The sequence below is a fragment of the Neophocaena asiaeorientalis genome, unplaced genomic scaffold (assembly GCF_003031525.2).
Source record: "Neophocaena asiaeorientalis asiaeorientalis breed wild unplaced genomic scaffold, Neophocaena_asiaeorientalis_V1.1 scaffold92, whole genome shotgun sequence".
Lineage (NCBI taxonomy): Eukaryota > Metazoa > Chordata > Mammalia > Artiodactyla > Phocoenidae > Neophocaena > Neophocaena asiaeorientalis.
In genome coordinates this window covers 5,613,222-5,636,093 of record NW_020174057.1, presented here as the reverse complement: position 1 = coordinate 5,636,093, position 22,872 = coordinate 5,613,222, and the positions used below count along the sequence as shown (strand labels likewise).

At 35.5% G+C, this 22,872-nt stretch overlaps 1 protein-coding gene across 1 annotated transcript; it reads right to left on the bottom strand.

The window, feature by feature from the left end:
- Window positions 1–13,784: 13,784 nt before the first annotated feature.
- On the bottom strand, window positions 13,785–21,522 carry KERA (keratocan). Its single transcript, XM_024754413.1, has 3 exons — window positions 21,238–21,522; window positions 19,004–19,897; window positions 13,785–14,754 (listed from the first exon to the last, which is right to left on the bottom strand). The coding sequence occupies exons 2-3, from the start codon at window positions 19,887–19,889 to the stop codon at window positions 14,579–14,581; spliced, it is 1,062 nt and encodes a 353-aa protein (XP_024610181.1). The 5' UTR covers window positions 19,890–19,897; window positions 21,238–21,522; the 3' UTR covers window positions 13,785–14,578.
- Between the last annotated feature and the right edge of the window lie 1,350 nt (window positions 21,523–22,872).

Sequence of the window (22,872 nt, the reverse complement as noted above, 5' to 3'; positions counted from 1 at the left end):
AGAGGAATAATGGCTAAAATTTTCTCAAATGTGGTAACAAATATCTACTAACAGACCCAAGCAAGACAAATACAAAGAAAACACTCCTATTTTTATAATAATAAAACTTGAAAATCAAAAATAAGGAGACTCTTTTAAAAGTAGGCAGAGAGAAACACATTACCTATAGGGCATTATGGAGGGCAGATGACAGTGAAGTGACATCTTTAAAATGCTGAAAGGGTGTCTACCATGAAGTTTATATTCAGAAAAAAAATGTTCAAAAATAAAATTTAAAAGAGAGTAAAATAAAGACATTGTCAATAAATAAAAACTAAGAGTATTTGTATCCAGTAGAACTGGATAAACTCTTATGGGAACTATGACATATGTAGATGTTATATATATATGTATATGTAGATATATATACATACACAAAAATAGCAATACAAAGGATGAGGGATAAATGGAATTATACTTTTTGAAATATGAATCTAAATTTTAGGCATGCTATCATTTTTTTATTTCCCTCTCCTTTTTGACTTGGGTTATGCTGTACCACTGCCTTTCTGTGTACCCTGGAAAATTTTACTCAGCATTCAAAATTCAACTGATTCTCTCTGAGGAAACTTCTTGACAATTACAGAGTAAAGAAGTGCTTAGGATTTCATTAACAGCAACTATAGAATTACTCCATTTTATTATAATTATCCTGTATGATACTGCCCTGGTAGACCCCTCAAGAGCAGGCTGTATTTTATTGTTCTTTATATCTGCCTTAGCTTCTGCCAACATATCAATCCCTTGTTTGTTGAGTGAAGAGATAATAAATAAATGAAGCAATGCTTGAATGAATGAACTCGTTGAATGAAAAGGAAATCAGCCTGAGGAAAGAACTTTTAGAGGAAAGAAGTTTGGACATACTAAGGGATCAAACACTATGGGGACTCTGGTGCTAAAGCAGTAATCAGGTAAAGATGTTACAAAAGCTGTGAAATGTGGATTTGGACTATAAGAGAAAGGCAGGATTTGGAGACATAGCTAGCGACCATAAATGAGACTCTAAACTCATTGTAGAAAAACAAAATACAAAAAAAGGGAAAAGGTCCCCCAAATCTCTCAAATGTAACTTTTTGTGCATTTGTCACATGGCCACTAACCTCCACAAGTCTAAGACTTTTATCCAAAAAAATTATGTATTTTGTCCTGTAAAAAAGATTTTGACTATACAAACTATGGTTCATTTTAATAAGTTACAGAGGCTTATTGGCTAATCTGACTTACCCTGACTCATTACTTTCATAAGTTAATGTCCTACTGTTTAAAATGGAAATTTCTCTCTGCATAAGTTCTTTACCTTGTTTTCATGATTAACATCTGGCATCAATAATATGGTAGTTTAGGAAACAATTTTAATCATAAAGGGTTTTTTTGAAGATTTGGTTTGTTTGGGATTCTAGCTTTATTACTAATACCTGATACCATTCTCTTTAAAATTCAAAATTAAACATTGACTAATTTCAAGTCTTGAGGCAACATTGCTTGTACTACATAGACTATTATGAAAATTTGTGTGACCTATGTTCAGTCACTTTAACAGATAATTTGGTTTCTCCTGAAAAGAGATTTTGTTTTAGCCATGTTAATTTATTCACAATACAGAGGGCTTTCTGACATTGGAAAGGCATTCTATTTAGTGAAAAACCTTCATGCGGCAATGAAAATTTTTAGGATCTGACAAAGAAAAGAGTTAAGTTATTCTAAACATCATAAAAATGCATTTAATCCAAGATTCTTGGGACTTAGAACTGGAAAAACAATTAGTTTCATCAGCAATCCAACCTTATCATTTCTCAAATAACAAAACTCTAAGGCCCAGTCAGAGAGGCAACTCCATTTTGTTATCAGCTAGTGGCAAAGCCAGAACCAGATAAAACCCAGGTCTCTGATCAAATTCTGTACTCTTCCTACTACCAAGACAAATTTGTAATACTGCACAGCACATATTTTTAATATAACTTTTTAAAACTATGCCTATGTGTCCAATTACTCACGGTGCAGTCATGTTCACTTGTCCATTTTACAGAGGTGGAAAGTTGAATTGGTAAGAATGGGAGTAGTTTAACAAGAACCCCCAGCTTCCTCATCTCTCACTGGATAATTTTGGGAGATCTTCTCCATAGTTTCTCAGAGTCCACATAGTGTTGGATCCCTATTTGCCTCCATGGTAATTGCTTATTAATGCATCCTTTACTGGCTTTTCTATTTCACTTCCTTCTAAATTATTTTCTTTTCTTTCACATCCAGATCTTTGTCTCAGAATGTGCTTTGGGGACAACTGAAATTAGGACAAAGGGAGAATTGGAAAGTAAGTGTTTAGCCTTTCCAATGTCTATAGGGAAGTGGAAAATAGAAAATGGGAATCAGCAGAGGCTGTTGACATAAGCGACCAACCATTTTGCCGTAGCACCTATTATTAATCTCATTAAAAATTAAGAAAATTAAAGTCTAGATAGGTTGTAGTTGCCTGAAATCATACAAGAAGTCAGTGGTGTGATGAGCAAGTGTAATCTGTTGTTTACTTGCCACCAATTACAGGACGTGAGAGCATGTTCCCTGTGGCTGGAGTCAACCAGAAATAGAAGTGAGCTGAGCTTCTTTTGCTTTAGTTGATTCTGCAATCTCTTTCTTTCCAGACTGAGAGATAACATCTTTGATTTTTGATTTTGTTGTTGTTAAATTTTGTTGATTTGTTTGTGCAGTTGAAACTTCTACTATTTATTGCTCAATACATATTAGATATTGTATATTCATAACATTATAAATATATATAGCAATTTACTTTTGCTGGTTAAAAACAGCAGCCATTTGTTTCTTTATGTGTATTTTTCATCTTAATCTCAGCCGTAACCTCATGGACTAAATTATCTTCTCTGAGCTGATGGGCTAATAGATTACAGGAAACTGATTCTATCAGGACCTAAGACTCTGCTAGGACTTCTAATTCTACTTTCTAATTAAAATAAAATCTCATATAGACATAGCATAATATTTTTGACACATTATCTTCCAGTCAAATTGGACTGATTAGTTTCTTTGCTGTGTAAAGTTTCTTAGTTTTTGTTTGTTTGATTGTTTGTTTGCTTTTTCACTTTAGTTTACTCTACTGCAGAGCCCTTCTTCAGACTTCCCTAGACAAAGTACATAGCTTAAGAAATGCTTATTAAAAGAATCATGACTAAAGGCTAACTTTTCACTTAGAAAAGAATAGTTCATGGTGTCTGAATCTTTGTTGCTTTTCAAAGGTACTGTTAGGTGTCACACTCCCAGAAATTAATACTGCTGTCTCTTGCAAAAAATGGGAGGGGAGAAAGAAATAGAAACAACAACCCAAAAAGAAAGGAACTGTAGAGCAGTTCTTTCTTGCAAAAGGGTCTTATGTGCTTGGAATCACACAGCTTTCAATGAATGATATTGTGTAATATGTACCATCTGGAATTAAAATACTTATCATTTAGTAAAGTAGATAAAGAAAGAACATTTGGACATTTTTACAATATGTTCGTAGAATAAGCAATTTATGCAATAAAGATATATAGAAACCATTTTTTGCCGTCATTTACTTTTTCATATTTCTTGCATGAAATATGAGAAATTAAATGTAAAACTAGTTTTCTTGTGAACTTTTCCTTTGGGTTTGCCAGTAAAGAGATGATATAATTATTTCCAGATTTGCATTGGTTTAATTCTGTTGTGCATGTGTATGTGTCTGTGTGTGTGAAAATGTTAAATGAGCTATCGTTTTGGAATGTTTATTCTCATTTACCACTATGCACAATTTAAATTTAGTAGAATTACAACATACTTTTGGCATGAAGTCCCTGAACTAATTATGTGGTATTTAATTGCAAAGTGGATCAGTATATATTTACATAGCATCTGTAAAGATCATTTCAAATGGGTGTGGGCTTATTTTATTTTCTTGTGAACATGTTCAAATTCATAATTCCAATTCAGAAAGATAACTTGGAATATTAATTCAGTGCCCTCAGTCACAGCTGTTTTCTATTATAAACACAGAATTGACTTGGCAATTCTCAGTTTATTCTGTTGAGATCTTTTTCCAAATATTTGGAGAAATACTGGAATATTTGGAATTATTATTTAGGACCAAAAGATTCTGTCAGATAACTTAGGAACTGTTGAACTATCTTGGCCATTTAGTATTGCTAATAATTTAGATTGAGTATTCATTGTTCGTAAGGTTTATTTGCTTAGATTCTGAGAGTACCAGTTTTCATCTTCCTAAGCAATGAACTGCTTTCAGAGAACACTAATTAGTTTTATTTCTATCAGAAATTATGCATGTATATATTTAAAGTTTGATGTATTCTGTAGGGCTGATAACTGAGGGTCGAATCTAGTAGCGATTGATGCATTTTCCTTTTTCTGGGCTCTCTTGTATGCAAAGATTTTTATAGCAATAGCTACTAATGCAGTCAGATTTTCCTTTAAGCACTAAGCACCTAGCAGATATACCTGTGTATATTAGTGAACAGTAACAGTTAGTCTGATAAAATGTGGGAGAAACACTCACACAATCTGTTATTGTGTACCTTTACTAGTTGTTCAGTAAAATACTTAGACAGTCAAGAAAAGAAAATATTAAATTTTCTGAGGACTACTGTTATAGAATGATTTGTGCCCCCAAAATTTATATGTTAAAGCCATAATCCCCAGTACCTCAGAATGGACTGTATTTGGAGATAAATTCTTTTAAAAGGTGAGTTTTTTAAGGTAAATTCTTATCGAATCTGACTGGTGTATTTCTATGAAGAGGAAATTTGAACATCCTGAGTGATACCAGGATTTCATGTGCACAGAAAAAGGACCATGTGAGGACACAGGGACAAAACGGCCACCTGAAAGCCAAGGAGAGAGGCCTCGGGAGAAATCAAACCTGCCAACACCTTGATCTTGGACTTCTAGCTTTCAAAATGGTAGAAAAGAAACTTTTGCTGTCTAAGCTACCCTATCTGTGCTATTTCATTTTGGTAGCCCTAGCAAACTAATACAACTGTCACTCATAAGAATATAAAGATTTTAATGTTTTAAAAAGAGAAGCACATTTAAGTGAAAATTTAGAAAGAATGATAATCAACTATAAGTTGTTTGGAGTTCCATAAATTAAAAAAAGAAAGAGAGAGGAGGAAGCTACATGGTAATTTCAATATTTAACTGAAGAACAAAATCTTGTAATTAGAGAAAACAGGAATCCTACTAATATCAGGCATACAGGGAGTGAAAGTGTATGGAGACGAGGTGTTGTTGGATTACTAACAGTGGAACATTTGAGCAAAGCTGTTTATATAAGCCTAATAGAGCAATGCAATTTTACTAAAAGCATATACAGTATTTACTCTCAAAATGAAATAAGTGCCTACCTCTACATTTGAAAGCCTAAATGTTGTCAAAGGTCATTCAGATTCAGTCACCACAGTCACGTAACCCAGGGGACCATGCATAATTCCTTCCCCTTCCTGTTGTGGCTCCCTTATGACACCCTATTTCTATACACCTTTACCTTTAACTCCCCACTTCCTGACACTTTCCCTAAAACTTCTCCTTCCTGCTTCAAACATTTATCTCATCCCAAGACTCATATATACTCCAGGTAGAAGGTTTCAAACAGCTACATGACATTAAATCTTTAGTAGCATAATGATGGACAGGGAAGATGCTGTCTAAGCACACTTGTCTCATGTTTTCCCAGGATCCCATTGAAATCATTGCACAGAATTTTTAAAAGGACTAAATTTATTACAGCAAAGAGGATTCAGGAGGAGGTCAACTGTGGATGGCAGATTTCAACATCTTTTTGGATGATAGTGGAAAGAAAATGAACATGTGTCAACTAGCGTGTCAGAGAGGACAAAGTTACATTTCAGTATTTGCTGAAGGATGGATACAGAAAAGAAGCCCATCTCTTATCCTAACCTTGGAAAAAATGATATTTATATACTCACTATACACTAAACTGTCATTTTTAAACTTTCACATTTTAGAATCAGTTTATAGGCAATGCATGGAAAACGTAGTTAATGTTTAAGAAAAGGTAAACTTGAACAACTTTGAACATGAAATTAAAGAATATTTCACAGAAGATGATGGAAGAATAGAGGAAGGGTTCTCTTTTCACATAGAGAAAATTTGAGATAATTTTCTAGAGTTGTTGAAACTAGAAATAGAACTGTAAGGTTTTATTTAAGTTTATTGCCTAAGTTAAGAAATACAGATAATAAGATAGCTATCAAAATCTAGGAATAAGGGAGTGGATAGGTGTGAGTATGCTAAATGGTTCTCTATATCAGAGTCAATAAAGCATGCATAAACTTGCTAAATCAGGAACGATAAAAACATGTTCTCAGCAGTATGGAGAAAACTATAAAAAATTAAACCAATAAACATTTAAAATGTCACTTCTAGAGAACTGGACTGGGTTGAAAGGGTGGGGCAGGAAATCGCTGATTTTTATTGGAAGCTTTTCTTCGTTATTTGATTTTTTACTAAGCTCATGTATCATTTAGTTATAAATAACTTAAATGGAAAATATTAAACTGATTATATAGCACTGTTTTCAAACTTTACCAGTTTACATCACTGAAAAGATATGCAAAATATGAATGAATTATTAAGGATAGGCTGTAATGCCATAATAACAAATAACCACAAATTCCAACGGCTTAATACCCACCCATCCAAGTTACTTTACCTCAAATGCTATCTGTCCCTATGGCAGTTAGCAGGGCAGCTCTGTCCCATATAATCCACCAGAGAGCTACAGAGAGAGCTGACAGAGTGGCAGAAAAGACTCACTACCACGGGAACCTGGAGCATGTGTACATTTCTCTCCCTCGCAACAGTGGAATGGAAAAGAGGATTGCACCTCAGCAATGAAATCCTCTGACCTGGAAGTGATACCTATCACTTCCACTCCTTGCCCAGTGGCCAGAACTTATCATATGGCTTCTCTTCTTTCTTTCAAGGAGACGGGAAAGTTTAATCCTTCAGTGTGCCAAGAAAGAGTAGAAAATAGTGTGGGTGAACACTGGATTTCTCCAATACAATAAAGAAATATGCATTTAAAGATTTTGATAGGTTCAATAATATAATTAGTATTTTGGAGCCTCTACAAACCATTAGATTATGAGTGAAAAAAGCCTAACACATTTTCAAGTCCTTTTTCTACCTCTAGGTATTTTTTTCTAAAAGTTTATGATAAAAATTTTCAAGCAACAGTATTGAAAGAATTTTACAGTGAGCACCTATATTCTAGGCCTTTTGACTTTATCATTATCACTTTGCTATATTTGCTTTATCACGTATTTCTTCCAGTTATATTACTGTCTAAAACTTCTTTAGCATAACTTTGCTTAAGGAATTCAAATAATAATAATACCAATAATACTAATGATAATAATATTTATTGAATAATCAACAAGGTCCTACTGTATAACACAAGGAACTATACTCAATATTTTCTAGTAACCTATAAGGGAAGAGAATCTGAAGGATATATATATATGTACATATATATACACACACACACACACATATATATATATACACATGTGTGTGTGTGTATGTATATATATATATATATATAAAAATATATATAACTGAATTGCTGTGCTGTACACCTGAAACTAACATGATATTGTAAATCAACTATACTTCAATTAAGAAGATATTTACCAAGCACCTACTGTAGTCTAGGCATCTTAAATACACTATTTCTTATCCTCAGAGGACTGTCATGTAAAGTACATATTATTCTCTGACTACTTTAATTAAAGAACCAATGATCAAAGAGTTTGAGTAACTTGCTCACGTTCCCTTAGCAGATCTAGGATTCAAGTCATTTGTATCTGACTCTACATCCTTAATGCTCTTACTACTGTATCTCATCAGCCTTGATTTTAATACATCAGAAACTACTGTCACCTAAATCACTTTCTCTTTCCTCCTAAACAAACAGTGTATAAAAACTGTGTGTTTGATCCTAATTTGCTAATCTTGTATAGAAAATATGTTTGCTCCATCTCTGTTTCCATCTTTCTGAAGTCAATGTTTCTACTTCTCAACCTGGATAGTGTTCCTGGTCTATATTCCCATTAACCAACAGCTTTGTTATGTCACTTTTAATGCAGGCTGGAGGCCAGCAAATGGAATATATGGCAGGGCTCTTGCCCTGTTGGAAACAAACCCTGGCACCATTATATACACTATAGATAACTTTTCCTGTGAGTTTTGCAAAAGGCACTCCTGCTAGTGATTGTACTGTTCTGATCTTTTTTCCAGGATAATTTTAACTTGTCTTAAGAAATCTTTAAGAACTGACAACGAGTCTCTTTTTTACACTTGAATTGTGTTTACTCAGCTGAATGTCACAAAGAAAGTGATATTTTTCCAAAGGTAGAACAATAAATTCAAAATTCAAGATAATAGTCCTGTGATTTTATAAATTACGTGTTATATTTACTTAACAATTTTGAATTCTACAATATGCTGATATTGTATATCAGCTATATCAACTATATCAGCTATATCAACTATATCATTTTCCTTCTTTTCCCAGTACAGAAATATTCTGAGCAAAGTATTCCTGAGATCTGTCTCAGATGCATAAAGAACAAAAATTTCCTAGAGTTTTTTGGTAAATATGACATTTTATTGTTTTGCTAAATTATAAATTGCCTTCAATACATGCAATGCTTCAGATATTGTGGAAAATATAATTTCATAGTACACAAACTTTTAAACTGGTATTTTAATAATCAATTACTATAAGTATATATGTAATATCTTAGAATAATTTTGTTAATTTTTTTCAACCATAATGGCATATTTTATCATGAGAGGTGGTATAACATAGTGATTGAAAGCAGGAGCTCTGAAGCCAGACTACGTGGGTTTAAATCCTGTACCTGCCATTCGGCAGCTCCATGACACTGAACAAAGATACTTAAAACTATTTGTATTGTTTGAAAGTTTTCTCATTTTGTGCTGACTCATCTCTGATTCCAGGATGCTAAAATAAACTGGAAGCACTTGCATCTGAGATTCTTACAAATTCAAAGCCTTTTGGTCTCTTTGACCCCGGTGACATTCACTTCCTCATTTTAGTGGTTCCTTTCCATAGCCACACCGAGAATCTCATGTCTTAGCATTGGGACTCAAGACATTTTAAGGTATAGTCTCCCAAGCTCAGATCACTCATTTTCTTCCAGGTCTTGTATTCTGTAATTCCCCTCATGGCCATGGCTCACGGGCCCAGCCGCTCCGTGGCATGGGGGATCTTCCCGGACCGGGGCACGAACCCGCGTCCCCTGCATCGGCAGGCGGACTCTCAACCACTGCGCCACCAGGGAAGCCCTGTACTTCAGTCTTATTTCTTCCAATTTTCTTGTCCCCTCCTGATTTCATCTCTTTCACTATCAACTTCAGTCTCATTGTTCACTGGCCACACTCCTTAACCCTCAACTCCATTTCATTGTTTACCCTCCCAATGCACTAAAACTTAAAACTTATAACTTGGATCAGTTCAATCATTTTTCTCAGTTCCTTATTTGTAAAATGGTCTGGTTTGGAGAAAATGTGTGCAATTTTGTGTACTGGAGTCCCTACTTATAATAAACTTTCTACCTATCAGTTATCGGGTACTTTTTATGTGTCAGGTGACAAGAACTGCACATCTGTTCTCTCTCTTTTCTCCATAGCAAAAGTGTAAGATCGTAGATATTGTTTTCTATTTTGCAGATAAGGATCCAAAGCTTAGAAATGTTAAGACATTTTCCAAAGATCAAATAGTTAGTAAATGTCACAGGCAGAATTTGAAACTCAATCTTTTTCCTCTAAAGCACAAGCTCCTAACCACTGTACCATGTAATTACCAATATACATGCTAATACATGGCTTCAAATACACTACTTTTTTAGATGCATTCTATTGTCCTTTTATTACTTTTCTCTTCTTGCCTTCTTTTGGACCCAATAAATACTCTTTGTCGTTCTATTTTTCTCTATATTAGTTTGACAGTTATACATTCTTTACCTATATATTGTGGTTAAGTTTATTTTAAAAATTATTCCTTATATATTATATACAATCCTAACTTTAACCAATAAACTTTATACTCCTCCTTGCCAATGCATGGTTCCTAGAACATTTTAAGTTTTAAGTATCTACATATATTCATCTCTCATCTATCTATCTATCTATCTATCAGTATACACACACACACACATTTACATTCAACCATTTGGGAAAATTCATTGGATTCTTTGACACCAGTTTTGTCAAAGATGTCATCTGGGAATTTTCTTCCACCATGCCAGTTGTTCTGTCTAGTTTTGTTTTTTTTTTTAAGGGAAATCAAATAAAAAATTCTGTTATAAAGTTCTTACTACCAAAAGTCCATCATTTTTTTTTTTGGCGGTGCGCGGGCCTCTCACCATTGTGGCCTCTCCCGTTGTGGAGCACAGGCTCCGGACGCGCAAGCTCAGCAGCCATGGCTCACGGGCCCAGCCGCTCTGCGGCATGTGGGATCTTCCCGGACCGGGGCACGAACCCGTGTCCCCTGGATCGGCAGGCGGACTCTCAACCACTGCGCCACCAGGGAAGCCCCCCATCTTTATTTTTTTAAACATTATTGTTTGCAAATACATTTCTCATTATCATTGGACACTGCCTTTTCTCTTTTTTTTGCCTGTATGTTCATGATATTTACATGCAGAGATCATGGATAATGTTGTTTTGTTTTGTTCTGTGTTTTAGTTAGGGCCATAAATGAGGGACTGAGAGTTTATTATGATCCCATCCCATATTATAATCCCATCTCCTATTCTTCTTGATTTTCTTAATAGTCACAATGTATACATCAAGATTCGTAAATTTTAGGGACATTCTAGTAACTTTGTGCATATATTAAAAAATTTAAAATGAAGGAATTGATTTTAGGAAGCTCATTCTATTCCTCATAACTTCATGTGTCAATGCTTAGAGTTATGCATGCATTCTCCTAATCCATCCTCTGTCCCTGACTCAGTCTTACCTCATGGGAGCATGGATATTTAAATGCAGAATTCTTCCAAAATTATTGGAGCTAGCAATAAAATTTAGAAAATTTCTCCTACATGTTTATATATCTATTCAGGCCTCTCATAGACCTCACTTAACAACTTCCATGACATCTCCTCTTGGATAGATAAAAATAATTTCAAACTAACAACGTCTAAAATCAGACTCATGATCTTCTCTTCTAAATGTGTTCTCCTTAGGAAATGTACTGCCATCTATTCAATTATGCATGTCAGAAAACATCTCACCTCCTTGCTCTCTTCCCATCTGTCCAATCAGCCATCAGATCCTAATAATTTTACCTCCTGATTTTCTCACAGTGTCCACTGCTCTCTACTTCTACCACCACAATCAGTGAACTTACACTTCGAGATACCATTTTTTTCTAATTTGTATTAAAATCCTTACTGATCTCCTCACGTCTAGTCTTAGTTTCCTCCAAATTGTTTCACTCACTGAGCCAAGAAGAAACTTTTGTGTATGTGGATAAATATATTGTATATATCTATCTAGTACATATCTCTATCTATATTATATACATATGCACCCAATGATAATAAAAAACACTTATTTATCACTTACCATGTGTTAAGCACTCTTCAAGGCACTTTACATATTGTAACTCATTTAATTCTCACCATAAGGTAGGTATTATTATTTGTCCTCATTTTATAGATTAGGAGAAACTGAGACACAGAAAATTTAAAGATTCTGCCCAGGACCACAGGACAGTGAAGCTGGCATTTGAACTCAGCAATTTTAGCTTCAGTATTAATATTCTTTACCACTACGTGATATTACCTCAATGAATGTAATCTCCTACGACTTAAAACTCTTCAGTGACTTCCAGATTGTTCTTAGGACTATAGACTCTTTAAACATGGCATGGAACATTCTCCCCTTTCGGTCTGTGTGGTTAAGTACTTCTCATGCTTTATGTGTTTCCTTAACCATTATTTCTTTAGGGAATCCTCCTTTCAAATTCCTTTGCACCATGCAGCTCTCTGTTAATATAACTTACCACAGATGAAATTTTACATATTTTTGTGATTATGTAGCTAATTTGTGTCTCACCCACTGTAGTATAAATCGTGCACGCTGTTATATTCCCTGTGTGTAGTATAGTCTAGTACAGCGGTCCCCAACCTTTCTTGCACCAAAGACCGGTTTCGTGGAAGACAACTTTTCCATGGGCCAGGTGTTGAGGCGGGGAGGGGACGGGGATGGTTCAGGAGGTAATATGAGCGATAGGGAGCGGAGGATGAAGCTTCGCTCACTCACCACCGCTCACCTCATGCTGTGCGGCCCCGTTCCTAACAGGCCAAGGACCAGCTGGGGACCCCTGGTCTCTTATATATATGGCACTCAATATATATTTTATGAAATAAAGAAAAAAGACAGGAAGGAAAGACAGAAAGAAAAAAAGGAAGGCTGAAAATTCTTAGAGTTGAAAAGGTCTAAAAAGAACATTTTACAATTTTGCTTTCAGATCAGGAATTCTTTTCACATCCTTTCTCTCATTTTTTTAAATTGAAGTATAGATGATTTACAATATTGTGTTAGTTTCAGGTGTACAGCATAGTGATTCAGTATTTTTGCAGATTATATTCCATTATAGGTTATTACAAGGTAATGGGAATAATTCCCTGTGCTATATCCTTTCTCTTGAATCGTCTCTCTGAACAGTTTCAGTGGTAGGTAACTGTACCTTAGGAAGAGCTGCTTCCATCGCTGGGTGACTCTGATCAAATATTAGAAAATTCTTCCTTAGCTAGCTATGAAATATGGCTCCTTATAAATTTCACTCATATGTTCTACTTACTTTCATTTTGGAGCTTCCTGGAATATGTGTCATCCCCCTTTTCACATAGCAAGTTTTCAAATATTTAAAGTTATTATGTTTCTGTTAACATATTCTTTTCCCCCAGCCTAACAATATCTGATTACCTGTATTTTTATGACATAATTTTATATGACATTATTTTCATAATTTTCTTTATGTGCTTTGAAGTATTTTAAACTTATTCTTTTTCTTAATGTCTTGCCTTCAGCCAGCATTAAAAACCTGTTCAATGTATGTTCATTGTTCTTTCCTCCCACCCCCAAATAAATTTTGGTATGAAAATACATAGGCAATCCTGCACGTTATTTTTTCTTCTTGGGAATTCACTTAACAGAGTAACATATGAATTTTCTGAGAAGCCTTGGATCAAAGTAACATGTTGGGCTTTCATTAATGTGGTGATTCACAAATGTATATGATCCTTTTTCTAAGGAAATATATTTATAGAATTTTTCAGAATAATGTCTGGAAATACATATATAAATAGATGTATTAATCTGCATGGAATATTTATTGTTAATAACATATACCTAACAAAATCAGAAATATAAGAAAACTGTACTTTGTTACTTAACAAAATCCTGTTTTGTTTTGTTTTTGACTCATGAGAAACAGGTATATTATGTCAAGTGATTAGAATATAAATTTTTTCTCATGTTCACTAGAGAAAAGAGGAAAACGGGTAGGAGAAAATATATTTTAATGTACTCATGCTAGAAAAATGGAACTAATTGTTACTATAACACTTTTTATTAAAAATATATTCTTAATAAGACTTGTGAATAAGCCTCCTGAAATAAATATTTTACTTCTGTTTTGCTGGAAAGCGTTCACTCTTTTTATTTCAGAAATCCAAAAAGCACTGGCAAATATAAGGACTGAACAATTTGCAATTCAAGTGGATTTCAAGTGTTAAAACACTAAGATTCTGTCAGAAATGTGTTACAATAAATGTAGAACTTTAATTACTAGAGTACACTATACTATATCTAAGAACAGCAGATATAAGAAATAGGTATAATGAACTAAAAATGACTATTGCTCTGTTATTTGATATTAAATGACTAGAATTTTCTTGTTATAAAGTATCTGATGCATTTCATACCCATTCGTGAGCCAAATACCAGACTTATACTTACAAATATTACTTAACAATCTGAATTTAATTATTTCTTTATAATTATGATAAAGAAATATCTCAATTTTTCATTTTCTCTAGAAATTCCTACCTCCTGTTAGATGTTGTGTTTATACTGTGAATATAATATCTGCATAAGCAATTTTGAACATTTGCAAACAAATATATCCTTCCTATTGAATCACAATGTATTTGTATTATTTGGTATTAATAAGCTGTGAGAGAGACGAAAAGGAACTATCTTTGAGTTGATAAACTATCTTAACTCTGTGTCTGTTTTATTAATTAAAGAAAAGCAGTCTGTGCTACATATCATGGGGAAAAGCAATTTGAATAGAAAAAAAGTAAGCTATACAAATTAAAATGGTGGCCATAAGCAATTAGAAAAGTGATTTTTATCTTAAACCTATGAATGGCAACCAAATTTCAGGTCAGAAATATGAACTCATTAAATGAATTTTAGACTGTTGAAGACATGTTTAAATAATGACAGCCTGAAGGAGCCTGAAGCAGGTCATTAAATCCATTGGGATTGGTGGTTTGATTTCATTTCCATCCAGACGGAGGTAGCGAAGATGAGGTCCATAACTGAAGGAATCGTGTTCCGCAGGCAATGTGATAGGAGTGGTAGGACATATTACAGAGACGTTCACATCTACGGAGACAAAGAAAGCATGGATAAATGAACTGGAATACAAGAGACTAAGGATGGGAAGACCAAGAGCTATTATAACAGTCCTGTGGAGGGTCTAGTGGCCTGGTCTATGAAAGTGGCAGAGAGACAAACCTTTTTCATGTAAGCTGGAAGTTATGCATATCTGTTTTATAGAAGTAACCCTGAAAAAATGTGCAACGTACACATAGTCATCTCAGTCCATACTTTGCTATGCTTAATACAGAGCACTAGAAAGGACATATTGTTAAAAGTTGTGATGGAAAAAAGTTGTATAAGTTATATCACTTGTCTTATTCCTTTAGCAAGCCAGATAAGGCATGATTTGATTACTGTAGAATGAGAAAGGTAGTATTTGGGCATTAGAGGTGGAAACAATGGTTCAGAGCTGGTACTGAAAGAATGGGTAGGTGCATGGTGGAATGGAGGAATAGATGGATGCAAAGGAAGGAAGCCAGTCTATTATTAGAGAAGGTGCTTGAAAGTTACCTTAAAAAAATGCAAACACTCAAACTAGTAGTACATGATGATAAGTTTTTTATAAAGTGCAATTAATATAACTTTATATATGTGATATTTGCAGAAAACAACCTTGAATCTCCATACTTAAGTGTATTTAATTGGAAATGAAACATTTGCCAAGAACTGAATTACAAAAATTCAAACCAGGAACTATCCCGTCAGCCTTTTCATATGGTTAAGATGTGAGAAATCATGCACCTGCCTTGGATCAGAGCCCTTGGCATCAATGTCTATACTGAAGTTTAGGAGCATTCAGGAGAGAAAGCCTCTTAAACCAGCGAAATTCTGACAAGTGTGCATAATAGCTGATCTCAACCATGAATTCACGTACTCCTTTTAAATCCTATTTTGAAACTGTTTTGAGGAAGAGATCTTCCCTTAGAAGATAAGACCCAACTAACTTTGGCAATGACCTTCCTTTTGTGTCCTGACTTGTTCTGAAGGATTTTATGCTTACAGTGAGGGTGCTTTGTTCTGATCTTATGCCATTTTGTGAATTCAACTTGCTAAAAATAATGACTCTGTATAGCAGATTTATATTCATCAAGGTATTTTTTCTTACATATATTATAACCTTATCATGACACAACCTGTATTGGGCAACATTATTATTCTCCCCACCTGGGCATTGCTGAAATAGTGGTTCAGACGGGTAAGGCAATGTGCACCAGGCATTTCAGCAAGTAAGTGGCAGAGCGGAGTCCCAGCCTCTTCCCTTTCCTACTACACAGGGTCCCTTGCCTGCTGGAGAGATTATGTCCTTTCTGATGTGTTATCTCCTATCCTTATCACCCTCATGACCCATAACCCATGCATGTGTGAATAAATAGAATGTAAAAACAAGCATTCTAAATTTAATTATATTTTCATAAATTAATTATAATGTTTCTGAGAGTACCAAGAAGTAACTTGTTCGAATAGATAACATTTTTGTCAAATTTAAAGTCCCCTAAGGTGTTCAGAAGAAATAAGTATTTCCATCATTTTGGATAAGAAAAGTTCACTGTCCTATAAATTCTGAGAACTCTTCATATAAGAGGTATGTTTCTTGGCAACCACTTCATTAACAACTAGACTAGATTATGAGGTAAGAAGAAGTAAGTACTTTAGCAGTTATTATAATGCATTGTGATACAATGGTGAGCCAAGAACTCTTGCCAGGGAAATTCTTCTTTTCCATTTCTTTTCTTGGAATATAGAAATGACCATGCTTGATATCTACATTAAGCAGCAAGTAAATCAATTTCTCTTTGTTGATGTTGTTGCTGTGAAAACGATTTTTACCTCTATTGATAGAAATTTATCTTAAGTCTCATATTCTAGGCATTGAAGAAAAATGTGCTATGATAATAATGTTGGAGTGGGGGAAAAAACACCTAATATGGGAAACCTTAGGTTCAGGTCCTGGCTATTATACTTATCCTTTGTCCTTGGAAAAATAGCCTCACTTAGTTGAGCCTCAGTTTTTCTTTCTTCAGAAATTCCTAGTAATAGCACACAAGGTTCTTTTGATGATTAATTTGTGGTTCTTAAAGTGTGGTCCCCGGACCAGCAGCATCCATACTACCTGAGAACTGCGTGGTTAGACCCCACCCCATATTGTTAGGCGGGCAACCCAGAGGCTGGAGCCCAGCAGCCTGTGTTTTATAAGCCCTCCAGGTGGTTCTGATGCACATTAAGGTATGAGAATGATTGGAAAATAGAAATATATGAGAAAACTTTGAAAAAAACTCTCTAAAATAAAAGTGGAGAAAGAACAGAGTCCTCTTCTTTGTGTAACTTTGTAAAACTATGTAAGTACCTAGCATAGGTGCCCAACTATGTGTTGAATTTTGCTCTCTCACTCCTGAACACTCTCATTCTCAAGGTCCCACTTCAGGGGAATTCCCAATTCACAAATAGTGCTCTGTGTGGAATCCCTTTAAATTAACTTCCTACATCAAACATCTATGGGACTTTTGTTGTCAGGTAAGGAATGCACCTGTAGAAGCACAGAACTTTCATCAGGAAAAAATTACATTTATTTAGGTTGATATTAGCTGCTGTACTATTTGGTTCAGTGCACAGATTCAGCTATTAACATTTTTTTTTCTGTTGCATCTTTTGCTTTAACTACAAGATGAAACAATGTGTCTCATCACCATGGGAAAAAATCACTGCGGTGGGAGCAGCCTGCTCATGAGTTCCTGGATTTTATGCTCAAGTATGCTGTTAGAAAAAAACCAAAAAATATTGAAAAACTGAAGAATACCCAGTGCAAAATAGTCTATTCTTATAGGTTGGATGTTTATGTAATTATTTGCTTAATGAAAAGTTTAGTGAGTAATAAGCAGGCAGCACAACCTTCTGACAATTATCTGTGTCATTTTCCTGCAAACTATCCAATTGATTCTCATTTTAGGAATGTATTTTATAAGGTTGTTCAGAAACCTCTTCAAGATTAGCTTTCTAAAGGGCTTGTGCTAGGGTGGAGCATGCATGGATACTTGCCAGGCTGGTATCATCCCCTGTAGCTGGACCAAGATATCATCTACATCTACACCTGAGTCATCCTGGCCTCAGGCATAATTGTGAAGATGCTAAGTTTGCCTTTAACGTCTCCAGCCCCTTCTTTCTATAACCACTTCTTCCCTTCATGGCACCTCTGCCTCCAAGACACGTTGCACTCATCTCTCACACGGGGAGGAGGAAGGGTACGCTGGGACGAAGTGAGAGAGTAGCATTGACATATATATACTACCAAATGTAAAATAGATAGCTAGTGGGAAGCAGCTGCATGGCACAGGGAGATCAGCTGGGTGCTTTGCGACCACCTAGAGGGGTGGGATAAGGAGGGTGGGAGGGAGACGCAAGAGGGAAGGGATATGGTGATATACGTATGCATATAGCTGATTCACTTTGTTATACAGCAGAAACTAACACAACACTGTAAAGCAATGGTACTCCAATAAGGATGTTAAAAAAAAAAAGCTATTTTCAGGAAAGGAGTGTGTATTCTACCTTGTTGACTGCCATTAGTCCTAAGGAGTTGCCAACTTCCAGGGACATTTATTTCAATTTCAATTGAGCAAAGCCTTAAAGTACAATATTGGTTTCCCATGTATGGTCCCCAGAACATCAATCTCAGCATCCCTAGGAAACTTGCTAGAAATGAAAAGTCTCAGGTCCCACCAGACCTACTCAATCAGAAACTCTGTGATGGGGCCACCCATTTGTGTACTCTGAAGTTTGAGAAACCCACTGATCTAAAGCAGAAATTCTGACTAGGGTGATTGTAGGCATCAGCTGTCCTGTAGGTTTTAGGACAGAGGTCCCTTCCTGATACCTCCTAAATCATATTCCTTCTATTACTATTCATGAGGTTGCTTGTGGCTGGGGTACACTTTCTTCAATAAGTCTTCCCACTGAGGCAGAAATATCAGAATCTCCTCAGAGTAAAAGAAGATAGAGACATTTAGTTTCTCCAACAGGTAATAGCCCTCTGTAGATTACTAAAATCCACTTTTCAATTTGCAATTTGAACATTTGAACTTCTTGGTTCATTGACACTGTCTGTGAATAGACAAAACTTGAAAATACACTAAAAAAATATCTAAGGGCATGAGAGCTGGAGAGAAAATGAACATTATCGATGTTCTTAAAGAAGATATAGAATAAATTTAATAACCATGAATATCTTAGTCAAAGGCACACCCTGATGGTTACTTACTTTTAATTTTGTTATGATCGAGGTGAAGGTGCTGCAGATGAGCACTGATTTTGGGGACCTTTGTGAGTTGATTGTGAGACAGTTGAAGATCTAGAATTGATGATACATTAAAACCACTAGAAGGGAGGCCAGCATCTGATAATTTGTTGTGGTTGAGTCTCAGGAAGGCCACTTTAGGAATCACATTAAAATAATTTTCTGGTATTCCTTCAATGGAATTGTTGTCTAAAAACAGCTGCATAGTATTGGCTGGTAATCTTGGTGGCATATTCCTCAGGGAGTTCTTAGCCATATTTAGCTGCATGAGGTTCTTGAGTCCTTTAAAGGTGTCTCTTTGAAAGGCATTGTCTAATAGTTTATTGTGCTGCAGGTCAAGAAGGGTCAGGTTCTCCAGATTGCTGAAGGTCCCTTGAGGAATTCTGGACACCTTGTTTCTAGCTAATTGTAATTGTTCTAAACTTCTTGGCAATGGAGAAGGTACCTCCTCTAGCTCATTATCTTCCAGGAATAAGAAAAGCAGCTTCTTCAGTTGGCTCAGGGCTCCTTTTTCAATTCCATAGTTGGTTATTTTGTTCTTGTTTAGATTTATCCATCTCAGCTGGGTGGCATTCTCGAATGGCTTCTCAGGAATGGTTTCTATCAGGTTGTTTTCGAGATAAAGATACCAGATCCTTGATGGTATAGCAGGGATTGCTTTGAGAGCCCGGTTTTCACAGTACAAAGCGGTAGGGAAACTGGGGGGACAGAAACATTCCCTGGGACAATGGAAGTCATGCACCATCCAGTCCTCTGGATCATTTGCCTCATAGACCTGTCTCACACTTCGAGTCCATACAGTATCTGTTATGAATAACACCCAGATGATGAAACAGATTGTGGTTGCCATTTTAGTACCTAGAGTAAGGGATACAATTGTCATGTTTAAGGATCTTGACCTTTAGATAACTGCATGCACCAAAATGATCCATAAACATTGCTTCTTCAAGGGGGGTGGGGAGGTAAAGACATGTCAGCATTTTATACATATTTATCAACCAATACCCATCTATTTAGTGGGCACGAATACCCATCTATTTAGTGGGCACTATATGCAAAGCATTTTTGCAAACACTGAAACTGACTCACCAACTTGTAACTTTCTGGTTTTAACCCAATCACAATGAAAACCAAGAAAGAAAAAGCAAATTTTAGGAACTCTTAAGTGCTTTTCCATTTCAAGCTATTTAATGCAAGGAAGTTAACTGAAATCCAGAGTTGAACACACGAGTACAAAAAAGTGACCTTTTAATAACTCAGATTTAGAGTCTATGTTGTTCCTAAGAAGTTGGCATATGCTTTCACTTTTACTCCTAAATGAGCAGAACATCTGGATGAGATTTCCCAGGCTCTTTGGCCCTTCAACCAAAGAAATAGAGAGATCAAAGAACATTTTAGCAAATTTTTGTGAAGGAAAATTTTAGGATTTGAAGAAAAATGTGTGATTACTCTCTTGCTCTGTTGCTCAACTTCTCAGGTAAGTTTTATTTTGGGGGTTTAGGGAAAGACTTCTGATATTTTAAGTAGAGGATCAAGTTGTTTAGCCAAGAAATTTGGATTATGAAACTCTATATATAGATATAGCTATAGATGTTGATACAGATATATATCACACTTACATAAGTAAGCGGTGTTACTATGGTTGATAAGAAACAAAACGAAACAAAGAACATGCTCAGGATACAGGTGGATCTCCATATTTTCAGTATGGATGCTAACAGAGCAAAGGTTAACACTTACTGATATGTGATACATTTAAAAGACATAAATCCTCCCCGTTGAGTTTCAACAAGGTTATGGGAACAAAGAACTATCCCAACAGGAAAATAATATGTATCTATATAACAATAACGGTCTTATCAATGTACATTTAGTTCAAACACTTGGTAATAAAGACCAAATAAATTTCACTGATTCCTTAGGAAGAGATAAAATCAGCATCATTTAGAAATGCTGATCTTTCAATTTTGCCCCTAAATCGAGGGAAATGACAAGCACAGGGCAGCTTCTGCAAGCTGTCAAATTTCTTGCGATTGCAGAATACTGCTCTGGTCACCTTCCAACAGAGACACATTAAAACATTTTTTTTTTTCAGAATAGGGATTTGCTTTAGTTATTGAAGCAGTAACCCTGCCTCTGATGAATCATGACTTTGAATTCTTAACTTTAAGAGTTTTGAAAAGCGTAAAATAGTTTACCTTGCTGTCCAGGAATGTATCGCTGAGTCCTGTGTCTGGATCTGAAGTTTGCTAAAATCAGTTAAGAAAAAAAAAAAAAAAACTTTGACTAGAAGAATTTGTTTTTATTTTATGCTGTCTAGCCTCCTACGAGAAAAAATAAAACCTCCTCTGACCAGTCACCATGAACACCTTTGATCTATTGTTTCCACTTTGACAGAGCTTCAGAACACCGCTTACCTCAGTTTTCTTGGCTCTTCCTCGTCCCTTTCTATTGGTCACTGCTCATTCAAAGTAATGGATTGACCCAGGCTCCACTGTCGTGTTTTGGTGAATCCTCCCTAATATATATGCATCCATGGCTCCAGCTTTAACCCCTCCAACAACCACAGCACCTCAGTACCTACGTAGCCCAGCACAGGAAATTCTGACTTTAATCTCAAGAACCTATAACAAAATTCAGTGCAACTTTCACTCTGAGTTCACAGTCCCAAAGATATTGTAATGCACTGATCTGGAGACCTGATCTAACAGCAAGAAACTAAAAGCAGTTTTGATTTCAACTACAACAAAAAGATTTTAAAGCATTTTTCTCTAGATGATCTTTTTAAAAAATTGGATACAAAGACATAAAGACCAATGTTTTCTGTTTATATGGAAATATTTTATTCATTTTTTTGTATAAAACAGATGCTGGGATTCTATTTAGATATATTGTTTTTGGTCAAGGGGAAAAGATAAAAAATGTATTTGAAAAATTTTAAAGTGAAATCAGGAAAGCTCTACCTGATGTTGGCACTAAATATGGTGTATAGAAATAACTGTTTTCTAGAAATAATTTTTGTGTCTCTATTTCACATTGGGAGCTTTATTCCAAATAATTATTAAAATGAGATTTTTCTTTCCTGCATTATAAAAGATGTTTTGCATTTAGGCCATTATAGGACATTCTGCTGCACTGTTTTGTTTTTCTTTAACATACAAGTTTAGGATAATATGTCTTCCAGTTCTTGTAATTTGAGGGGAAAAAAATGGTATGCCTCTTAAGGAAAGACAGAAAGTTTTGAAAATCTCATTTTCAGATATTACCCTGCTGATTGATTGTAATCATTTTGTTTTTCAAAATCTATCGTATTCTGGGAAAAGGGAGTTGTATTGATATCACTCATTCAACACTGCCCACATAAATATTATCAAAGATAGAACACAGTAAAGAGGGGAGAGCACTGGACACAAAAATTTTTTTCTGAACCACTTACTTCCTTTCTCCTAAACACAGTTTTGTCATCTACAACATACCGCTGGGGGCTTCCCTGGTGGTGCAGTGGTTGAGAGTCCACCTGCCGATACAGGGGACACGGGCTCCTGCCCCGGTCCGGGAAGATCCCACATGCCGCAGAGCGGCTAGGCCCGTGAGCCGTGGCCGCTGGGCCTGCGCGTCCGGAGCCTGTGCTCCGCAACGGGAGAGGCCACAACAGTGAGAGGCCCGCGTACCGCAAAAAAACAAAACAACAAAAAAAACATACTGCTGGACTACCTCGCAAGGTTGGCCCTAATTTGTTGTAAATGATTAGGAAATGTTAGCCTTTCTGTAGCATTAGCCCTACACTCTCAACTGAAAAATACCTTTAATTTTCAGAGCCTTGATAGCTTAAC